General features: G+C 46.4%; 1 protein-coding gene across 1 annotated transcript; it reads left to right on the plus strand.

The window, feature by feature from the left end:
- Window positions 1-9,097: 9,097 nt before the first annotated feature.
- LOC308571656 (carbonic anhydrase 4-like) lies at window positions 9,098-22,688 on the plus strand. Its single transcript, XM_081167305.1, has 9 exons — window positions 9,098-9,262; window positions 11,314-11,398; window positions 12,847-12,876; window positions 13,924-14,088; window positions 17,167-17,312; window positions 19,866-19,955; window positions 20,140-20,212; window positions 20,310-20,491; window positions 22,304-22,688. The coding sequence occupies exons 2-9, from the start codon at window positions 11,323-11,325 to the stop codon at window positions 22,490-22,492; spliced, it is 951 nt and encodes a 316-aa protein (XP_081023431.1). The 5' UTR covers window positions 9,098-9,262; window positions 11,314-11,322; the 3' UTR covers window positions 22,493-22,688.
- Window positions 22,689-23,420: the final 732 nt, after the last annotated feature.

Genomic DNA, 23,420 nt, shown 5'->3' on the forward strand with positions numbered 1-23,420 from the left:
CTTTAAGATATATGTATGGTTTATTTACAACTATATACAACCTGAGCCTATGATGGAGCGGCTCACAGCATTAACACCCCAGAAGGTCTTGCTTCTCCCATAGCCATAGCCTTGGTTTCCAACAGAAATCAGGCACAGCTCTCACTCTCAGGCATCTGCCTGCTTCTAGCCCAGCTCTTGCACACATAACTTTGGTTCTTGCCCTTCTCACTACCAGCTGAGTGAGGGAGAGGGCCCACCCCCTTGCCCCCTGTCTCAAAGCCACTTCCTCTCAGGAGTGCCAACTTGGCCCTGCAACTGTGGGTGCCGGGCTGCGTGCATGGCCCTGGCACTGAAATCTGTGGGTGCCCGGCTCCTTCATGGGGAATTTTGTGGGTGCTCGGGCACCAGGGTCCTAGGGAGTTGGCACCTATGCTTCCTTTGTTACCATACTGACCCACACTTAGGAGCTAAACTCACCAAGAAGTTGACCTGGCTATTCCAGCAACTGAATCCTCTGTTTAGATTTTAGCTCTTGCTGGATTCAGGAATTAGAAGGGATGCAGGCATACGTCCTAATCCCCTCCAAAAAAGCCTCACCTCTCAACAATATCTATTTTGGCTTTAAGACTCAGAAGAGTATATGCTTCAGTAAACTGAGTTGTATCCAGAGGAAGTTAGTCGCTCTTTAGTTCCACTGAATTCGGTGTAACTTCAGTTAGTTATTACTAATGCATCATGTGGATCTGAGACTAACTTCTCCTGCACCCATCCCACCTTAGCGAAAGTATGCTTTGCAAAAACTGAGGGAAGCAGGGGAACACGTCATTCTGGATTCGCAATATAGAAAATCAACAGAGGCGGCATCATGTGCCCTGGTCTTTTACAATCCTTTGTTTTGAAATTTATTTTTGAATGAAATCCTGTGAGTGGTGGGAGGAAGAAGCCTAACAGGAAGGGAGGACTGGCAGGATTGGCACCAGAGGTAGGCATCTTTGGGCAGTTGCTGAGGCCCATACCACCGTTGACCCCCAGAAAGGTAAAAAGGTAAAGGACCCCTGGACGGTTAAGTCCAGTCAAAGGCGACTATGGGGTGTGACGCTCATTTCACTTTCAGGCCGAGGAAGCCGGCGTTTGTCTGCAGACAGCTTTCTGGGTCATGTGGCCAGCATTAAAAAAACGCTTCTGGTGTAACGGGACACTGTGACAAAAGCCAGAGTGCACGGACTCACTGATTACCTTCCCGCTGCAGCGATACCTTTTTGTCTACTTACACTGGTATGATTTTGAATTGCTAGGTTGGCAGGAGCTGGGATGGAGCAATGGGAACTTACTCCGTTGTGGGGATTCGAACAGCTGACCCTCTTCTCGGCATGTCCAAGAGGCTCAGTGGTTTAGACCACAGCGCCACCCACATCCTTGCTGTCACTCCCTGTTCTCTCTCTGAGCATGTGAGTAGTGACAAGATTATTATCTGAGGATTGGAAGTGGTTTTTTTTTTTTTGCCAGAGCCAAGCCTGAACCCATTCCCCCACCACCCCCAACTTTGTAGACTTTGTAGGGGCAAATATAAGATGCTTTGGAAGGCTGACGTGGTTTTTGCTCTCCTTGGTATACCTTTGCAGTTGGCAAGGCGGTCCAGTTGAAAATTGCAAAATTATGGAACATACAGGCAATTTTGTCTGGCATTTGCCCGGCCAGGCTTCATGGCATCTCATCAAGAATCTGCCTTCCTGCTGGCACTCCCTCAGAAGGGGAATTAAAAGCTCTTGATATAGCAACTCTTGACTGCAACACGTGCAGCAACTATAATTGCTCTCCAAAGTTCAGGGTGTGAGCTCTCAAAAAAGGTGGTGGGTGAGTGACCTACTCTCTGGAGGCAAACAGGACAAGGATGTCTGAGGAGCCAGCTCATGCTCCTATCCAATAATCTGAGAGCCACTAGATTCCTTTGCCCCACACAGCAAGTGGTGGTCTCCCTGAGCTTTTGTTTTCCTTTGTGTAGGGATGGACAGATCTGCCAATTTCATTTTCTCTGCTGCTTATTTTTCCCCCTCCTGTCTTAAAATTTCTCTGCATTTCTGCATCAGTTGTGGTGAAGTTATCATGAGCAAATATGAATGCAAATTTTTCCTAAAACACACATTCTATATCCTGTTTGTTCTGATATTGTCAGACCAAACCACCATTCTGGGAAGATGCTTTCTTTTGTCCTTCACTGTGTTTATTAAAGAAACTAATTGGTAAGAATTCCCTTTTGTCTGATCTGCTCATTTACGGCCACGGGGGAGGAAGCTGATTCCCTGAAGCCTGACAGATATTCATGTTTTGGCAAGCATTTTCCCATAGCAGAATGGATTTATATGTTTTTTTTTTTTGCAGATCTATACATTTTAATTCAGCCTTTCCCGTATCACACAAATTTGCACACATTATTTGGCTGGAGAATTGCATCACAAGATTTCAAGGTGCAGAGTGCAGAGGACACCTGTTTCAGCTTGCATATTAGGCTTATCCACACTTGTTTGTACCGTACTTTCTAGGCACCAGTTTGAGAGGTTTTTCTTTCATCCTGCCACCCACTGATTACTTTTGAATCAGAACAAATGTCAGTCCCGATGGACATTTGTTCCGATTCAGCAGTAGACAGCGGGTTTTCCAGGGGAAAGAGGCAGGACAAAAGTAAAACATCTCAAACTTGTACCTAGAAAGCATGGGACAAATGGAAGTGTGGGCGATGTTTCAGAAAGTGTGAATTTTCATTAAATCTGAACTGAATTTCTTTCCCATCCATATCTCTGTGCAAACTTGCTTTGCTGCACTTCTCTTCCTGATCTGCTGACAAAAGCCAGCAGTCATGATCATGAACACCATTCTCTGTTGTTACCAGAAGAACTTCTTTCTCTCCTTGAAAACACATAAACTCCGCGTCTCCATTGTTATAACCCTCAGAGGCCCAAAATTAAATGGATTAAATTAAATGGGATTAAACGGTACCAGTGGTATAGCGGCCCGGTGTCAGAGACCCATTACTGTTTCTGCAGCAGGGTCCCTGTCTCCTAGAGCTGCCCAATCAATATGAAAGGGGAGCCACTGTAAGCTCCAAATGAAGCGTTTAGGAACCCTGGAAACACAAGGCGCTTCAGTTTCAAGAGAACAGCATGCCAGTTCTTTTCCACACAATGGAACTTTGTGGAAAACACAGTTTAGGACAATCCAGAAGATGATTTTGGAGCACTCCAGTTTTCTGTAGGTGCACAGGAAGTAATAGGGCTAGCTGAAAGGCAACACATGAAGATCTGATCATTGCAATACACCCCTAATTATTGCTGCTATTATATAATTATAAGATTGTATAATCTTAGATGGGGCGTGGCACTTCTGACCCCGCACTTCTAAATTTGGCGCTGCACTACAGACTGGAACCAGGACCTGGTGGGCAGGCCTCATCCCTGATTCTAGTACGTACCAGTCTTTAGCGCCAGAAGGCCTGAAGCGATAATAACGTACAGTATAAACATTAAGGTGAAGCTGGCACAGCATTGCATGCAGTTTTGGCCTCAAACCTTCCTGGATCCCATGACTTTTAATAGCCGTCTGGTGCGTTGATTTGAGTGAATGATATTTTGACCCTCGTTTTCTCACAAGGGATTCCAAAGAACCTGCAATAAATATAGCAGCAATAAAACCTCTGCTTTAAGCGCATGGTCTGTACAGTGGTACCTCGGGTTAAGTACTTAATTCGTTCCGGAGGTCCGTTCTTAACCTGAAACTGTTCTTAACCTGAAGCACCACTTTAGCTAATGGGGCCTCCCACTGCCTCCGTGATGCTGGAGCACAATTTCTGTTCTCATCCTGAAACAAAGTTCTTAACCCGAGGTACTATTTCTGGGTTAGCTGAGTCTGTAACCTGAAGTGTATGTGACCTGAAGTGTATGTAACCCGACGTACCACTGTAACTCTATATGGTCTCAATATGTCTTTTATAACTTAAGTGTGGCTCTTCCTTCAGTGCTGCTGCTTCCAGCTTCATTTCTTGCTATTTTGGGTGCCTTTAGAGAGGCTCCCATAGGCAGTTGTGGACAGAACTACCTGTTGGTTAAGATGGGTGAGCTGCAGGCTAGCGAGGGCATAGGGGTGAGGCAGAATCAGGGCAGCTGTCGGGCCATGACAGGTGGGCAGACCTCTCGCCTTCCACCTGGGCAACTGAAATGGCAGCCATTCCTCCTGGCTAGAACTCAGCATTTTGCTCACCTTCCTGAGCAATCTTCTCCAGCCAGACCACAAAGGTGGAAGGATTGTTTCAGAGAATGCATGATACTTTGTAGCACCATGGTTATTCCAGATCTGGACTACAGGGCCAGCCCTACCATTAGGGAAAGTGCAGTGGTTGCTTCAGGCAGCGGATAGTGGGGGTGGCATCGGGGATTAGTACGAAGGTGTCAGAGAGATCCAGCTTCAAGGAAGGAGTTCACAACCTCCCGAGGAAGACAGTTCCATTGTCCAACAGCTCTTCCTGTCAAAATGTTCTTCCTGATGTTTAGTCAGAATCTCCTTTCTTGTAACTTGAAGCCATTGGTTCATCACCTACCCTCCAGAGCAGGAGAAAACAAGTTTGCTCCATCTACCATGTGACAGCCGTTTAGATATTTGAATATCTCCCCTCAGTCTCTTCTTTTCCAGGCTAAACAATCCGGTTCCTTCAACTGTTCCTCATAAGGCTTGGTTTCCAGGCCCTTGATCTGGAATCAGACAGAAGGCCTTTTTGGTAATCGCACCCGTCCTGTGGAATGCCCTCCCAGCAGATGTCATAAAGTTAAATGGCTAGATAATTTTTCATAGGCATCTGAAGGCAGCCCTGTTTCAGGAAGCTTTAAATGGTTGTTGTTGTTGTTGTTTTTCCTGTATTTTTGTTGGAGGCCGCCCAGCGTAGCTAGGGCAACCCAGTCAGATGTTCTGGGTATAAGAAATAGATGAGAACGATGATCTCTCTGGAGTAATACTATGGCAGCCTCCTGGTTGTTCAGTCATGGTTTCAGTAAGTTTTCCTTCAGAAATCCTCTCATCCTCTCAGACTGCAACAAATACCTATTGTGTTAGAGGATGGATATCAGAATAAAAATAATTTGAGGCATCGTATTTGTGGGGAAGGACACTCTGCAGTTCCTGCTTAGTTGTATTATAACTGAACATGTTTAGAATGCTTTGCTCCCTGGGCTGTTAAAATGACAAGTTTGAAATGGTCAGACTTGTAAAAACACCCCACTAGGTTTGTTTGCTTTCAGATAATGAAGAGGTTACTCAAAACGTGCCCATCTTTGTATTCCCACCAGCTAAAAATGGGAGAAAATGTGTAGACATGTTTTCTACTGCCATTTGGATCAACACGTACACTGTGCCATATGGTTTCACAATTTTTGTCACAAGAGATTTACTTTTGTATCTTATGAAAAGTTATGAAAAGTTTCCCCACAGTTCTGTACGTTTTGTTTTAACATCCCATTTTGAACCCATATGCAATTTGTTATGGCTTGTGACTGAAACAAATGAATTAAGGTTAATGTGGTAGGTTTGTGATTCGACCACAGGATGTGCTGAACCAACGCTAATTAAAACTGGTACGCATGTAAGGTTGCCAGCTTCCACCCCCTTGCTTGGCTCTTGTGCCTTTAGGCAACTGAAAAAGAGGCAGAAATTCAACAGGTCAAGTTTCCCCTTCATCTCCAACTGCACTTACACTGTAATTGCATCTCTATGGTGGAAAAAACTGATCCTGTTGAACTTTTGTCGTATCCTTCTGTACAAGGCACAGGAGCTGTGCTAAAACAAAGAGGATACTGATCCAACAGTGGGGAGTGGGGTGCCATTTGATACAGTTCATATTTAACTGCAAATTTCCCTAATTCATACTTTCTGAAACGACATGCAAACTGGAACACACTCACCCTTTGAAATTTTCACTTTTCCAAGTTTTGCAGTGCAATTCTCCAACCAAGTAATGTGTACAAAATGCTTATGCTAGGGGAAAGTGTGGCTGTAATAGTGAAAATAACCCACTATTGTATTTGTCAAAATTGTGTGTATTAGGAAACATTGCATGCAAAACATACTGACGAATTTTCATGCAGACTTTTAAAAATGCATTCGCAAGCTGATGTGGAAATGTGAAGAACTGAATTTAAAACTGGGAACTAGAAATGGAAGGAAACTGAAAATAGTGGGGTTCATGTCTATGGGAAAGTCATACCCTCTAACGTGTGGGGGTCTTGTTTTCCTCCAGATCACTGGGCTTCAGTGTTGGCACCCACCACTGGCTCTCAGCTTGACCTGAGGTGGGTTCTCACTTTGGCTAATGGTGTGGATGGCATGGGATGCATATGGGAAAGACACATCACACGCTCAAAATCTTGTATTTCACGTTGGTGCCCTGAGCATAGGAAGCAGGTTCCAAGGTCTAATCCTTCATAATCCCTGGCAATAAGCCTTTGCAACTGCCAGGAATGGCACAACACAACCTCATCCAGGAAAGATTTAGCAGATTCTTCCTTCTGCCTTGGGTACGCTGCTGTAGAATTGCCACTGTGTGCAAACAGTGAGTGTTTGTGTGGGTGGTTTGCACTTGAGGACGTATTTGGGGTTGCATTCTCTCCGCCAATGTTTCCCGTAAAGTCCCAGTTATTAAAGCATAATGAGGAGGCTTAGGCTGATGGCGCCCTGAGGTTTTGGGGTTCTGCCTTTTGTTTTAAACAGGTGGCCCTGGAATTTACTCTGGTTGTCAAGTGCTGGTTTTTTAAGAAAAGCAGAGAAAGGGAAAGAAAGCCACAATGCTTGTTATTGTCTGAAATAGTGGACAAGATGCAAAGGGCATAGGGAAGGGGCATATTTAAATGTTTAGTTCTGAGTTTTAAATGGCCTGGGACCTGCTGGTGAGATACACACTGATTCACTCATTTTCTTTCTTTCTTTCTTTCTTTCTTTCTTTCTTTCTTTCTTTCTTTCTTTCTTTCTTTCTTTCCTTTCTTTCTTTCTTTCTTTCTTTCTCTCTCTCTCTCTCTCTCTCTCTCTCTCTCTCTCTCTCTCTCTCTCTCTCTCTCTTCACACATACACACACACGGGCGGGAAGGAGTTTAAGACAACAATAGTGCATACATAAAATCAATTCAGACACAATACAGATAGCATCTGGCATAAAGATCTCCCTTTGGAAGGCTTGCTCAAAAGAGGAGTGCCTTTAGCAAGCACCAAAAAGCCGACAGATAATAAATTAACTAGGGCTCATCCACACTTCCCTTTGTCCCCTGATTTCTTCTTCTTCTGTCTTGTGATTGCTAGGCATGAGCCCAAGAGGTATTTCTTTTGTCACGCTGCTTCCCCCAGGAAAACACACAGTTTACTGCTGAATTAGAACAAATGTCAACCCGCAGAAAACCATCTGGGTTTTCTACCTCAGTCGCTTGCTTCCCTGTGCCCTACGGGTCAGACATTTCTGTCTTTACTTCTACTGCCAGAAGCAGCCTGTTTCTGAATACCACTTTCTGGGAACTGCAGGAGTGAAGAGGGTGCTGTTGTGCCAGGGGTGCCACTTGCAGGTTTCCCATGGGCATCTGCGTGGCCACTGGATGCTGAGCTTGATCGGCTACCGGCCTGATCCAACAGGCTCTGCTTATTTATTTAATCATTCATTCATCCCTTTATAGTCCGCCTTTCCTCCAAGGAGCTCAAGGTGCCATACAAAACTTCTCCTCCCCATTCTGTCCCCACAACAACCCTGTGAGGTAGGTTGGGCTGAGAGGCAGTGACTGGCCCAAGGTCATCCCAGTGAGCTTTGTGGCTGAGTGGGGATTTGAGCCCTGGCTTTCCATGGCCTGGTCCAACCCTCTACCCAGTGTATCACGTTCTCCTCCACTGTCTTTAATGGTCTCCAGATCTGCCTTTGTGCCTGAGGCAGCTGCCGTATCTCACTGTAGGCCCAACTTCTGCCCTTGTTCCAGTCTCTCTTACATAATAAGCTACCTTTATACAAAGTCAGACTACCAGTCCATCTAGGTCAGGATTGTTTGTACTGACTGGCTAGTGGATCTCCAGGATTTCAGGCAGGGATCTTTTCCAGCCCTGCCTGGAGACACCAGGGATTGAATCTGGGGCCTTCTGTATGTGGCACAGAGGTATGGCCCTGTCTCAGCCATTCAATGGCACTTTTAAGAGGGTTTAACGCACCCGAGCCAACTTTGGTTTAAAAAACGGAGAACAAATAGTCCTTTAACATATCTCAAAACGTCAAACCGCCCAAGAATAAAAAGCTAAACAGACCCTGCTGCTTCAAACTGAAAAGGGCGAAGGAGAGCAGGGAAATGGAGTCTCCTGTTGCCCCAAACTGCTGCTTCACAATAGGTAAAGGGACCCCTGACCATTAGGTCCAGTCGTGACCGACTCTGGGGTTGTGGTGCTCATCTCACTTTATTGGCCGAGGGAGCCAGCGTACAGCTTCTGGGTCATGTGGTCAGCATGACTAAGCTACTTCTGGTGAACCAGAGCAGCGCACGGAAATGCCGTTTACCTTCCCACTGGAGCGGTACCTATTTATCTACTTGCACTTTGATGTGCTTTCGAACTGCTAGGTTGGCAGGAGCTGGGACAGAGCAACGGGCGCTCACCCCGTCCCAGGGATTCGAACTGCCGACCTTCTGATCGGCAAGCCCTAGGCTCTGTGGTTTAACCCACAGTGCCACCTGCATCCCGCTGCTTCATGATACTTCATGGTAAAGCAGGACCATCCTTCCTAAATACCAGCACTTTCCCACTTGATGATAATGGAACAGATCGCACCTGCACCAAGCAGATGACCCTGATAGGGAATGTTCTATATTCTGAAGTCTCAAACTAATTAAAAACAAAACGTCAAAGATGACATGTCAGAGAGAGAGAGAGAGAGAGAGAGAGAGAGAGAGAGAGAGAGATTTCTCAATTAAAAAATCAGATGACCAGCCACCTAATTTTATATATGATGACTTCCTTGCCGTATGCAAAGTGCACATAGAGTACATTGTCAACCTGTTCATCACCGCACTTGGCACCTCCTCTTGAGTGCCTATCTGTCTTGTCCTCAACTAGGTATCTCTTGTGCTACAGGGTGTGTCCAATTGCCACCCTTGGGTAACCCATCTTTCTCATCCACCGCTCCCCTCCTCTGTGGGGAGGGGCCCATAATTGAAGTACTACATCTCTGGAAAGAAGCAACTCCCAGAGGATTCGGCAACAACGCAGGGCGACTCTGGTACAGAAGGTAAGAACGGGGAGGCATTCTCCTGGTGTAGAGATCAAGGGCAGGAGAATCTCAAGGATTTGCAAGATGTATGTGTGTGTGTGTTGCTAATTCCTCCTCCTCTGTTGTCTGTCATAATGTGATCTCCTGGTCTGTGCCTCTCTTCAGTCCCCCAGCCTTCAGCTTGTGGCACAATGGGGTCTAGAAGCTTGCACAGCCTGGTTGCGTATGTGTTGTGGGTGGGTATATTATGCTGCTGCCCTTGGGTAAGTGTAGGGCCAGACGGGAGGACCTTTTGGTGTCTCCCAAATGCTTTTCTCTGACTAGAAGCCATACAGGGCTGTAGATGAGGGATGGGACGCCTGTGTCCCTCCAGTCATCGTCCAACTCCATCAGCCCCAGTCAGTGTAGTTAATGGTTGGGGATTACGACAGTTAAAGTCCAGCAACGTTTCTGGAGGGTTGCAGGTTCCCCATTCTTGGTGTAGATCAATGAAGAGGTTGCTCTTGTGAGATGCCTTCTTCAGCTCCAGCCAAGCCCTGATTCTCTCTGCATCTCCTCCCTCCACCTTCCTTCTGGAGGAAGGCTCCTGGAACCTAGATAATGCCATCAATTGACAGTGTCAGAGTAAAATACTATACACAGTAAAATACTATGCTCAGGGTCCCTTCCTATGGTTCTGTACTCAATGTGCTCTCAATATTTTATACTGGGGACTCAGCTCTAAAGTGATTTGTATACTGTATTTTTCGCTCTATAAGACGCACCAGACCACAAGACGCACCTAGTTTTGGAGGAGGAACACAAGGAAAAAAATATTCTGAATCTCAGAAGCCAGAACAGCAAGAGGGATCACTATGCAGTGAAAGCAGCAATCCCTCTTGCTGTTCTGGCTTCTGGGATAGCTGCGCAGCCTGCATTCGCTCTATAAGACGCACAAACATTTCCCCTTACTTTTTAGGAGGGAAAAAGTGAGTCTTATAGAGCAAAAAATACGGTACATTGCATGTACAATATAACGTTGTGCCACCAAGATGGCAACGTGGAGTCCCGTTTTTCCCTGTTTCAATTTACAACACTTTAAACTGAAAAGCATCTTTGATGTGTCTAGATCCAGCCTTGGTATCTTCTTATATGTTGCTTAATTGCTGTAGGTCACTTAGGGAACCAATCATGGCTGAAAAGCAGGGGTAATCTAGTAGTAGTAGTAGTAGTAATAATAATAATAATAATAATAATAAGCAGCTCTGTGATCCCCTGATCAGCCAGGAGCACCCAGGCTGATCACTCAACAAGGATCCTACCCAAACTTCCCCTCAGGCCGCTCCAAGTTGCATAAGGGCATATGGAAATATTACGTGAATGCCTTTTGTTCCCTTTAACCTTCCGCATTCAAAATTTGATGTTGCGAAATTTGAAGTTAATTGCTGTTGAGCTAATTAGCACATAGGAGATCCCGATGATAAGTAAATGGATGAGAGACTTCATGCATGGGCTGGTGTCGATCTAAGACAATTGTTCTGCCTTAGATGAGCTGGCGCATAGTTGGGCATCAGAGTTCTGAAAATTCCAAGTGGAGGCAGACAAGGCAGAGGTGGATTTGGGATGGCACAACTGTTGCGGTTGCACTGGGTGCTAGCGCCACAACAATGATGTAGAAGGGAGCGTGAGAGGCAGGTGGGGTGGAGAGGGTCCTGAATTTTAGTGTCACGCAGGGCGCCACTGAAATTTGAGAAGCCAAAGTCCACCCCTGGACAGTGCTCCCCCTCCACTATTGAAGATGTTGTGCCTCTGCCTACCAGCCACTAGGAATCACACGTGGGGAGGGAGAGGTCCTGTTGCGTTTCTGGGCTTCCCAGAGGCATTTGGTTGGCCATTGTGAAAACAAGATGCTGGACTAGGTGGACCTTGGGCCTCATCCAGTAGGGCTGCTCTTATGCTAAATTGCGACACTGATCACATAGCCGAGGAAAGTGACTGTGAACGGGGCTGGCGCCTGCACTGCTTTGGTGCTGAGGGTTGGACAAGGCTGAGTGGGAGAAGTCTTTTGCTAACATGCCCTCTCTGCGCAGGTAGCAATCATGGCTCCCACACTGAAACCAATCACACATCTAGTGATGTTGCTGCTCTTGGGAGGATCCTATGTTAGCTGTGAAGGTAAGCCTCTGCGGCAAAGTACGACGGTAAATTCTGGAGCGCAGAATTCCCCGGGAAGAAGGATTTGATGGTTAAACTGCTCTGAGAATTGTAGCTCAGGATAAGGGGCCTCCTTGTGACTCTCATTATGCATAACAAACCACAGCTCCCAGAATTCTTTGGGGGAGGCCATGACTGAATTCTCCCAGAATTCTTTGGGGGAAGTGATATCAGTGTACTTTAAATGTATGGTGCGGATGTGCTGTTAACGGGTCTCTGGTTGGAGACTCAAGGTTCACAGAGTCCAGGGCTCATTTCTTTGGCTCATGGGGCCAAAGTTTCGGATTAGTTTTGTGGAAGAAAGTGTTGCATCAGTCCTTGGGGATTTACTGGGTTCTGCAATCTTATCATCTCGTGTTAAACCAGACAAAGGACGGGAAACCGATGCATTTTGATCCATGTTTTCTCCCCAACATACTCATTTTTCTCCACATTATTTGTCTGGAGAATTGCATTACAAAATTCAGAGAGGTGTGAATGTAGAAAGCTAGTTGTGTTCCAGCTCACTTACTATTATGGAAAATGCAATTAAGGGTGGGGTGGGGTTTCAGATAAAAATACTAACCAAATGAAATTCTCCCCCATCTTCCTCTGTCTCTCTGTGTAGAGAAGGAAAAAGTGGAGGTAAGAAATGGCTGTAATGGGGGCCAGAAAGTTGGGTGAAGCTGAGCTGCTTTCACTTCATACAGTGGCAACAATAAACAGCCCCGGTCTTCTCTTGCCTTATAGACGGAAATAAGGCAGAAAGATGTGTGTGCAATATTCTCTTTTTTTAAAATAAAATTTTTATTGGTTTTTCACAATTTTTATAAACACAAACATTACACAATACAAACAAACAAACAAACAAACAAACAAACAAACAAACAAACACAAACATGTATAATTTCAAATCCTTTTTTTCTTAAACCTTACTTCACCGACTTCCCCATACCTCCCCTTTCTGCATCCCGATTTCCAAATTTGTTTCAGCAAATCCTGTCCCTTGGTTTTATCAAATTTTCCCTTATTTTTCCTTTTACTTAATTGTGTGTGCAATATTCCCGAGTCTCTAATATAATACAAAATTTCTGTCCTTGTTTGAAGTGCAGGGGTCATTCAGTTTGTAGTTTAAGGGTCAATTATATTAATGTTAAAGTCAACTAGCCAAGAGGGTGATGGGTGGAGGTGTTGCTTAGTAACCAAGCAGAATTGCAATATCTTCACTGAGGTAGCACATACTCTGATTGGCTGTGTAGTTTGGAGGGAGTTTTCCTCTCTGTGTGCCTGGTTGAATGTCTTCCTGCTAAGTATAAGGCTTGTACTGAGAAAGACAAAACCTCTGTTGTTGTTCTTTTTCAGTAAAGTGTTATCGGGCTTCTTTTCTCTACGGACTCCCATCTGCTAACACTTCTCTCTTTCTCCTACAGAGAAATGGTGCTATGACAAGCCAAGCTGTGGTAAGCAAAACAGCATTCCTTGGTTTCACCCGCAAGCTCAGTATCTCCCAGTGTAAGAAGTAAAGACTATTTCTCTCCAGTAGTGCGGTTTGATCGCTGAGGCACAGAAAGGGTAGCAGGCCTCTCTAATGGGGCTTCAAACTCTCATTCCCACAGAGCAGCCTGTTTAATCTGCTAGGCAGGAAGCTGGGCTGAGCCATATCCAGCCTGAAAGAGGCCTCAGCACAAACTAGGCCACCAATTCAATTATGCCAGTTTGAAATTCCCAATTGGTTCCTGGTTCCCTATTGGCAGTTCCAAGTTTTCCTCATTGAAGTGGGACAAATGGGTAGGAATTTGAGCAGTTGTTCAATCCAAATTAGAGTTTAGGCCAGGAATGGGGAACCTCCAGCCCATTGGCCAATCCTTGCCGGCCAGAAGCTGGAGTTTGACCCACAAAGCTATCTTCCCAACCGCCCACCAGCTGACGTCACTTGATAGGGCGGGGTTAAATCCTGCATGGGTGGGAGGGCGGGGTTAAACCTTCTCAGGAGGGCGGGGTTAAATCTTCTTCCAGCAGCGAAGAGGTGCGCACAGCCAGAGCAGCAGGATTTAACCCCTTGCTCGTCAGCCAACAATTGGGGGGGGGGTCAAACCCTGCTCAGTTTGGTAGGATTCCAGAAACTCCTGCTAGGATGAAGGAAGAAAATGTTTTTGTTTTAGTGACACCTTCAACCTGAGGTTAAAACCAGTTCCCCAGCCCTTCCTTAGAATGATACCCTTCCCAATTCTCAGAAGAGCGAATTCTTCCCCACCCTTGCAACTTCAGCCCACAATTATGGTTGGAGTGAAGATGCTGGTTGCTGTGGAAGACTGGGTGTGTAGGATCAGGCCGTGACTCCCAGATTAATCAATAGAGTGCGTGTCTATATGGTACTGGAAGGCCAACAGTCACCCTTTCTGCTTCAATAAGCTGTCTTGTCCAAAGGGAAGGCAATACTCAGTTTTGCCTTGGGCTCCTCCTCTTCCTCGCTGGCTCCACACCTGCTTCTGCCTCCCTCTCCCTAGGCCCCCCTACATGGAGACGCCTGGGCCAGTGCAATGGCAAGAAGCAGTCTCCCATCAACATTGTCACCAAGTATACACAGCCTGATTCCTGTCTGGGTCCCTTGACATTGTCCGGCTATGAGGACCGCCGGAGGCCAAGGGAGCTTTTGAACAAAGGGGACTACCGTAAGTATAGGCGACAAGCAACGGCGGGCAATGTGGAAGGCATTGGGAGGGGTCTTGAAATTGGGACTCTGACCGCAGGTGCGTTATTCTCTGTGTCTCCATGGGAGCTGGTGGCTTCACAGCTATGCTTCAACACAGTGGGGAGACCCAGATAGTGGCATTGCTAGACTACAGCTACCATCATCACTGACTATTGGCCAAGTTGTTGGGCTGATGGGAGTGGGGATCCCAGACATCTGGAGGGTGGTGGATTGGAAGGTTGCTGCCACCAGTTAAATGGGCTCTGCCAAGTCTTTTAAAGCAACAATAAGATGAAAACAGATTTTAAAATGCATGGCAGCATTCTACATATCTGGGTAAAAAGGTAAAGGGACCCCTGACAGTTAAGTCCAGTCTTGAACGACTCTGGGGTTGCGGCGCTCATCTCGCTTTACAAGCTGAGGGAGCCATCATTTGTCCGCTCCACAGTTTTTCCAGGTCATGTGGCCAGCACGACTAAGCCGCTTCTGGTGTAAAGGAACACTGACACCAGAGCAGCACACGGAAACACTGTTTACCTTCCCACCAGAGCGGTACCTATTGATCTACTTGTACTTTTGGTGTGCTTTCGAACTGCTAGGTTGGCAGGAGCTGAGACCAAGCAATAGGAGCTCACCCCGTTGCATGGATTCAAACCGCCAACCTTCTGATCAGCAAGCCCAAGAGGCTCAGTGGTTTAGACCACAGCGCCACCCGATTCCCCACATATCTGGGTAGTCTTGTCTAAATGGAAAAAGGTTTTAGCATTCTCCAAAACGTGTACAGTGACAGCGCCTGCCTGATGTCAATACAGTGGTACCTTGGGTTACATATGTTTCAGGCTACAGACGCTTCAGGTTACACACTCTGCTAACCCAGAAATAGTACCTCGGGTTAAGAACTTTGCTTCAGCAGGAGAACAGAAATTGTGCTCCGGCGGCGCGGCGGCAGCAGCAGGAGGCCCCATTAGCTAAAGTGGTGCTTCAGGTTAAGAACAGTTTCAGGTTAAGAACGGACCTCTGAAACGAATTAAGTACTTAACCCGAGGTACCACTGTAGTCAGGGTGTTTGCAAGTGTGGGGGCTGTCACACTAAAATATAGATTCCTCACAAGTGCAGAATGGGTGTCATGCACCACCTAGTAGCATGGCCAGTGCTGCATATCAAAGGGGTTGAGCAAGAATATATTGGGTAAGGAAAATCTCATAGGTAAACTGGCCCCAGGGAGAGAGAAGTTGACATGTACTCTGTCTATGACGTACAGAGGTTCCTGTCTCTCTTCTTTATAGCCAGCCATCAGTTAAAGGGCAGCGAACAACTGGTGTTATTCAACCGTCTGTACATAATCTAAGATGCAGATAAAACCATTTGCCAAGAAGAGGGGTTTGGCCCTGCAGTACTTCGTAGGATCACGGCATCAACAAATGCACAACTACAAATTCAGGAGACTTGAAAAATAAGCTTTGATGATTTCCTAAATCGAAAGACGTCACAGAACTACTTAAGTCGCTGCAGAACTAGACTGTCCTATCAGCACAGAGCAAAACCAAGCTGGGGGAGGGAAGGGGGGAAAGCAGCTGAGCGAGGAAAGTGGTGGATGGGGTGAAAGGATAAGCTCACTCATCCCCCCCCACTTCTTCCCTCCAAATTGCACCCTTCCAAAATACATTTTAGGCATTTGGTCCGCAAGGCCATTTTCTCTTAATCACACCCACCTGCCATGCCCCTGATGTCTACCTGTCCCATAACTGACATATGACTGGATTGGCTCTTTGGGGGAGGGGGAGAATTCTTTCACATCCCTAAGTCCTACAGAAAGAAGGACTGAACCCCATGCCTATCAGCTGATGCACTTGGAGTTCAATCCTGCTTGTTTGCTTACCTGAATCCTGCACGGTTACTATCTCCCCTCCCCCACCCCCGCAGGCAAACTTTGACAGGTGGGTGGTATCACCCACTTGTCAATCGCCAAATGTCATTATGATGGCAGAGTTGGCTGACGGAGTGGTGGAGACAGAAAGATCTAGATTGCTGGGCTAGAAAGTTCCCCTGCCCCTGATTTTAGATATTCAGTGGAGACCTTATTGAAGGTCACAGTCCATCACACTTTTGCTGCATGAGAATACTCATGTGTAGGCATCTCGTTAGCAGCTTTCGTCCATTTAGCAGCTTTTCTGGAAGCAGTGGTCAGCAACTGAAGTTACACTTTGAGATGAAACACCCACAGACGCTGTAAAACTCAGTCAAGTGATTTACTGCTTGACTGGTCATAAATGCATCACGATAGCACTATTTACAATCATTATAGCAATAGCTGTAACGGCATACTTAAGCTTCAGTCCCTCTTCCTCTTTGGGAACGACCTAGGCAGACACAATCTATCGGCGGTCATGACGCATCAGTTTGCAGACAACATTTGTTGCTCAGTCGTCTGCAAAAAGCGAAAACGAAAGTTCTCCTTTGACTGGCACTTCCAGCTGAAGCTGCGCGTGCTCAGAGTGCCACTCCCACTTATATACGACCGTTCTGGAATCTTTTCCCTGTTTCTGGATGAATGACTCCCTAACAGACCTGCCTTCCCAAACACCACATGCATACGCACAATACATTTAATGCACATTTAAAGTGTGTTTGCTTCTCCTTCAAAAATCCTGGGAACTGTAGCTTAACCTTTACAGAACTACAATTCTGAACTACAATTTATTACTGCATCGCAGGGGGTTGGACTAGAAGGCCCTTTGGGTCCCTTCCAACTCTACAATTCTATGATTCTATGAATTCCCAGCACCCTTTGCAAACTACAGCTCTCAGGATTCTCGGGGAGTGGAAATGTGTTTTAATTGTATAGAGCACACACACAGCCACCTAGCCTGATCTTTTCTGAGCACACCATTCTGACTACATGAGCCATCTCTTAACAATGGACCAGCCCCGGTGCCAACTCAGCTTCAGCATTTTGCCTCGCTGGTGGTGGGAATCCTGGAAACGTTATTATTCTTTTTTAAAATCAAAGGAGCCATCTCAACTCAACGCTTGCTTTGTTTCTTGGATCCATTGCAGCTGATGTTGAGATGAAGGAAGGAGCCACCGTTTCCAGCCCCAGCCTCCCGGCCAAGTACCACCTGAAGTCCTTCCACTTCCACTTCGGCACCAACCACCACGCAGGCTCAGAACATGCCATTAATGGCCAGCACTACTCAATGGAGGTGAGCCATCTGGGAGAGCAGGGGAAGCAGCGGTGAGAGTGAGCAACAAATGGGCAGACTAGGGTAGCCAGCCTGGTGGTGCCCTGCGGACATTTGCGGACTACAACTCCCATCAACCCCCACAGTTGACCATGCTGGCTGGAGCTGATGGGAGCTGCAGTCCACAGCAGCTGAGCATTTTAGCCCAAATACAGTGGTGCCCCGCAAGACAAATGCCTTGCAAGACGGAAAACTCGCTAGACGAAAGAGTTTTCCATTTTGGAGGTGCTTCGCAAAACAAATCTCCTATGGGCTTGCTTCGCAAGACGAAAATGTCTTGCGAGTTTCTGCGGGGTTTTTTCCCTTTCCCTCCCTTTTTCTAAGCCGCTAAGCCGCTTATCAGCTGATCCGATAAGCCACTAAGCCGCTAAAAGCCGCTAATAGCGCTAATCTGCTAATCCGTCAATGGGATTCTTTTCGTCTTGCGAGGCACCACTGTATTATTGTTCTGCTGCCCTGGACCTATAAATGTCGTTTTCCGCTCTCTGGTGTTCAGGCTGTGCTTTTTTAATAATAATAATAATAATAATAATAATAATAATAATAATAATAATAATAATTTTTTATTATTTATTATTTATACCCCACCCATCTGGCTGGGTTTTCCCAGCCACTCTGGGTGGCTTTCAACAAAACACTAAAATACAAATAGGGCTGCCTTCAGATGTCTTCTAAAAGTTTGGTTGTTATTTTTCTCTTTGACATCTGGTGGGAGGGCGTTCCACAGGGCGGGTGCCACTACCGAGAAGGCCCTCTGCCTGGTTCCCTGTAACTTGGCTTCTCGCAGCGAGAGAACCACCAGAAGGCCCTTGGTGCTGGACCTCAGTGTCCGGGCAGAATGATGGAGGTGGAGACGCTCCTTCAGGTATACTGGACTGAGGCCGTTTAGATCTTGGCCACTTCCAGATGCAGACTGGTTTGGGCGCGGAGCCTCAGAGATGCTGCAGGGGACGCTGCAGCTATGATTTGGAATAGAGCACAAAAGGCGAAGGGTCACTGAATTTTGGTGTCACACAGGGTGTCACTGAAAATTGAGACCCCAAGGTCTGCCACTGCCAGATGGCTAGTTTATTGAGCCTTCGTCTTGAATTGTTTCCAGTAAGTTCGTGGGGAGGTTAGATGATATTGGCTGTTTATTGATGAGCGCTCATTTTGATTAGTTTGCAGGAAGGTTATGCAATGTTGCATCAAGGAAAGGTTAGCCCACACTTGCTCACTTTTTAAGAATTCCACTAAGGCTGCAGTTAAGGCTCCTGGAAACTCTGGGCTCTCGCTTGTTTATATACTGTATCTCCCTATCCAATTCTGAGAAACACTGAGCAAAAAAGGCAAACATTCCAGGGCAGACCTTCCTCTTCAGCAGCCAGCGTGCTTGCAAACATATGATGTCACAGCTCCTAGGCTAGCTGGGGGAGTAAGGGTGCCTTTGGGTTAAGGTTATCAGATTTTTTTCTATGAATCCAGGGTCACTTTTCAACTTCAGTCGAATTCAGTGGATTTTGTCAGGGAACTGATTTGTAAATCTGGGGACTGTCCCCGGGAAATGGGGACGTCTGGTAACCTTACTTTGGGCTATCAGTATCATGCAGGAGGGATTCAAGTGCATCCTAGAATTTAGGTTTGCACAGTTGAAGTGGATTAAAGCAATACTTTGTCATTTTAACACAGCAATTCCCTTTCTAGCAGATGTTTTGTACTTTGGGATGTGACAGGGAATGCATTGAAAAGTGTGGGATGAATTAATAATTAAGGGAAAGGCATGTAAACACCTCACAAGGAAATTGAGTTGCAGGATGAACACTCATTATCATTAAACCACCCCGTAAACAAATCAAAAATCATGCTCAATAAAAGACCTGGCATAGTTTAACTGGTGCAAGCAAATAGGGATGAATGCTCCGATAATCTGAAGGAGCTCTTACAGAACACAACAGCCAGATTAAAAAAATGCACATAGCTACTTATTTTTCGAGGGCTTGGGGCAATCTATTGCTTTTCTGAAAAGGAGGATACAATATAATAACCAGCTGTAGTATTACTAAGTGCTCTTGACAGCAGTGATAAATCTATGGGCAATGCAGTTTAGTTGCTTTTGGATGAGAGAGCATCCTGGAGATTTATGGGGTTGAATCTGGTGCTGCTTTCAAACCCACGCCAAATATGCAAGCAGAGCACTTTGGGAGCAGACTGACTCCCAGAGGAGGCAGCACAACTGCTAATCATAGCTCGCGTCTCCAAAGGGAGCAACAGCACTCCAAGGATGCATGAGTTTATGTGGAAGGCGTGTGGCTCAGCCGTAGGGAATCTGTTTTGCACTCAGTAGAGTCCTGATGGATTAAACCAAAGACACATCTAGTCTAGTCTAGCATCCTCTTATCCAGAGTGGCCAGCAAGATAGTTCACTGCTACCCACTGAACTAAATCCAGGAATCTTACTCCTGCTCTCTCTCTGGCATAATTTAGAAATACCGTTCTCACTTTCACTTCCCTTTCTTTTCCCTTCTCTTGCACCAGCTCCACGTCGTTCACACAAAAAATGGCATAAGCACCAAAGAAGCGGCAAAGGACCCAGAGGGATTTGTTGTCCTGGGATTCCTCATACAGGTGAGGAACAGCACAGAGTGGCCCATGCTTGTGCAGTCAAAGGCTGGATTGGTACAGGAGCCCCTGAACCCCCTGGGGGCTGTTGTGGGCTGCTTAGAGCTCAGCCCTCTGGAATGGAGGAGGCCAAGAAGCTCATAGAGATAATTTCCTGTAACGTATGCCATTACCTTTCTTGTCCCCGTAGAAGTCCTTTGAGGCTCCTTTTGACGGTGCATGGAATTATCTGGCTAGTAGTCTGCGCAGAATCCCAGAAAAAGGTGAGGTTCCCCCATTCCGCCACCCTGCCTCCATTTCTTAGAAAATGAATGGATCTTTCTTTCTACCAGGCCTCTCACCTTTCTTGTCTTTCCCCAGGTAACTCTGTGCCACTGAATGGGGAATTTTCTCTTTCGGACTTATTCAGACAAGAAGTTAGAGACACCGTTAACATTACGGACAAGTATTACCGCTACCAGGGCTCCCTCACCACTCCCAACTGCTCTGAAGCTGTGACCTGGTTTGTCTTTCCTAAGGTCATCAAGGTGCATCCCTATGTGGTGAGTGGGTGTCATCTATTCTTTGAGGAAGGGTGGGGGTGGCGGCAGCTGGAGGGATTGAATCATTAGGTTCACTGAATGGAGCTTGCTGGGGTCAGAGCGGACTGAGGCCTAGGCGTTTTGATTCGTGGGTTCTTAGGAAACACATGGATCACAAGGTCACCGCCACAAACAACACCCTCACGTTCAGATCCCCGACCCCAAATAGGTCACTGCATGCTGCAGGAGAATTTCTCTTTCAAGTCCCAAAGGAATTAGACGCCTGCTCCACAATAACTTGGAGCAGGGTTTTATTTGTGGAAGCCCCTCCTCTGTGGAACAAAGTCCTCTGTTGACCTGAAGCAGGTGCCCATTATATGCACTTTCTGAGGGAAAAGATGAGGCTGTTTCTGCTTCAACAAGCTTTCCCAGCTGGGCGAATAGGTCTCTGCCTTGGCTGTCCATTTCATATAGTTTTTAAACTCATTTCTGAGTTGTTGGTTTTTTAATGCTGCTTCCTAACCATTTTTGCTGTTTTTATTATATTTCGTAGATTGTTGTGGAAGGTGATCAGTTAGTTAGTTCATAAGGATGTAAAATCAGATGGTACTATCCCAAAGTCCCTTACAAAAGGGACACAATACTTTAGGGTTCGTAAGGAGTTCCATCCCCAAGCAATCAGGTTTCCTTGAGAAGTCAGCTCTCATCTTGATAGGGGTTAAGGTGAATTACATGGTCCAAGGTGGGAAAGGGTTGAGGACTCAGGCATCAGAAGAGCCAAAGGCCAAGAGTGTAACCCAAGACAGAAAGGCAGGGGATCAAATTCCAAAGGGAACAATGTAGAGGAAGAGAAGCAGGTGTTTTAGCCTGACAGGATTCTCCTCATACAAGTAAGACACGGCCTGCTCAGAGTTGGCCTCCTAGTTCCACACCTTGCCCTTGTTGGGCCTGGTGGAACCTGATTGGTCTGTGAGACCAGCTGACTGAGGGCTCTGTCAGGTAAGTGGTGGGGCATCCCCTTAGGAGGTACCTTTGAGAAACACACCTCAGCCTGCAAGGATTGTGGCAGGAACAATGTGACGCTAGGTAGCACAGATAGTGAGGTGCTGGGGCCCAGTTGGAGTCCTGGTTTGAGACTCTCATGTGTCCTGCCCCACCAGTGCCTCACACAATAGTGGGGCGCATCTGCACCGCACATTTAAAGCACATCTGACACACATTCAAAAATACACAGCTTCCCCCAAAGAATCCTGGGGGCTGTAGTTTACATCTTGCAGAGCTACAATTATTTGCACCCTTTAATAGACTAGTCCTCAAGATTCTCTGGTGGAAGCCATGCACATCCAGTGTGGATGTCAACTAAGTTGACTAGCAGCCCAGATTATCTATGACCTTGCTGAGCCACATTCTCCATAGAATGAGCATGGTCCCCAGGGAAGTCCCCTGGTGAGGTGCTATAAGGGATTCTGGGGAGCTCCTTTGCACACCTCAAAATCTCCAGAAATGCTTCGGTGAGCGGGCTAGGTTGGGTCCTTCCTGGACAAGGTTTTCCTTAGAGTTAGGGTTTACCTTCCAAGGAGGCCACACAGAATCTTTACAGATCTGGGCTTGGCAACAGCAACGGAAACTTCTAGGTCAGTAGGCAGTGTCTCCTTTCACAGTCGTTTGGAGAGAGCTTTCATGGCGGAAGGCCACCTCGATCCCCAGGCACTCAAGTTCGACTTTAGACATTTGACACTGGTCCTTTTGCTGCATGGGTTTCCTGAGCTTGTATGTGCTACTCTCCTTTCCTCTTCCTCCTCCTCCCATTTCTCCTGTTTTTCTCCCTTCTAGGTAAAGAAATTCACCAACTCACTCTTTTTTACCACCAAAGAAGAAAATCGGCGTATGCAGGATAATTACCGTCCTGTGCAACCATTGAACTACCGAAGGATCAGTGCCTTCGACCTAAATGAGTATGATCCGGCACAATGCCCTGGCAATCGTTTTGGGGCCAAAGAGTGTGTGGATTGCAAGGACTGATGGCAACTGTTTTCTTCTGCTTCAAAGATCTGAGCTATGCAGGGAGTTCTATCTCCTGACCCAAGAATCAATAATTTCTCAATGTGGTGTGTTTCATAAGGGAGACCATATTCTCTCCCTTCCCCCTCCCCTTTTGATGACAACACATATCAGGTATTTCTTAGAAAAATTAAAACCACCTCTATTACCACACACACCCATGGCTGGTTTTCTTTTATTAAACTTACATTTACTCAATTTGTACTCACACTCAGTAGACAGAAGAAACTCATGAGATTTCAGGTGAAGAGTAATTGTGCTGTGGTGTTTTAACAGAAATTGAGCCCAGGTTTTGAGAGTTGACTGTGATTTGTCCCTCTGGCCCTTCCCCACACAATATGGAGGCCTTCCTATGTCCCGCCAGTAGTAAGGAAGGCAGCTTATTCTTTTATTTCTTTAACATGCAAATGCTGAAACATTTTGCTAAAACATCATGAACACCAAGAGTTGCTTCAGTTTAACCAGACATTAATTCCTGGTTGGTTGCCTCACAGTCTGGTCTACTGTTCTCAGTGTGCTTCTGCCCATCATGGAGAGGAAAATTACCTCAGGTCAAGGAAAAACTTGGGGATAGCCATATAGGACTCCCCAGAGACTGTACTCCTTGTGTGGAAAATGTGGTGGCGGCATGGTGTCCTCCGATATATTAAGCCACTGTGGTTAGAGTTATAGTGGGTACACAGTTGGACATAGGACCAGGGAGACACGAGTTCAGATTCAAGTCTGGCCTTATCATGAGGCAAATCATAGCAGTTGCATCAGGTGCTGGGTCTAGGAAACAGTGAATTAACACCTTCCCAGCCCACACAACAAGGATCTTGTGGCTATGCAGGGCTCTCCAAAGCGCTTGCCCCATCCTCATGCATCACTCTGAGGACAGCGGGTCCTT

Source organism: Podarcis bocagei (assembly GCF_964188305.1).
Source record: "Podarcis bocagei genome assembly, chromosome: 13".
Taxonomy (NCBI): domain Eukaryota; kingdom Metazoa; phylum Chordata; class Lepidosauria; order Squamata; family Lacertidae; genus Podarcis; species Podarcis bocagei.

Excerpts from the sequence above, each read along its gene's own strand:
- LOC308571656 (XM_081167305.1), top strand. The coding sequence starts at position 11,323 with ATGGCTCCCACACTGAAACCAATCACACATCTAGTGATGTTGCTGCTC. Across the intron at positions 14,089-17,166 it reads TTTGAACAAAGGGGACTACC|CTGATGTTGAGATGAAGGAA; the intron begins GTAAGTATAGGC and ends GATCCATTGCAG. Across the intron at positions 17,313-19,865 it reads GCCAGCACTACTCAATGGAG|CTCCACGTCGTTCACACAAA; the intron begins GTGAGCCATCTG and ends CTCTTGCACCAG.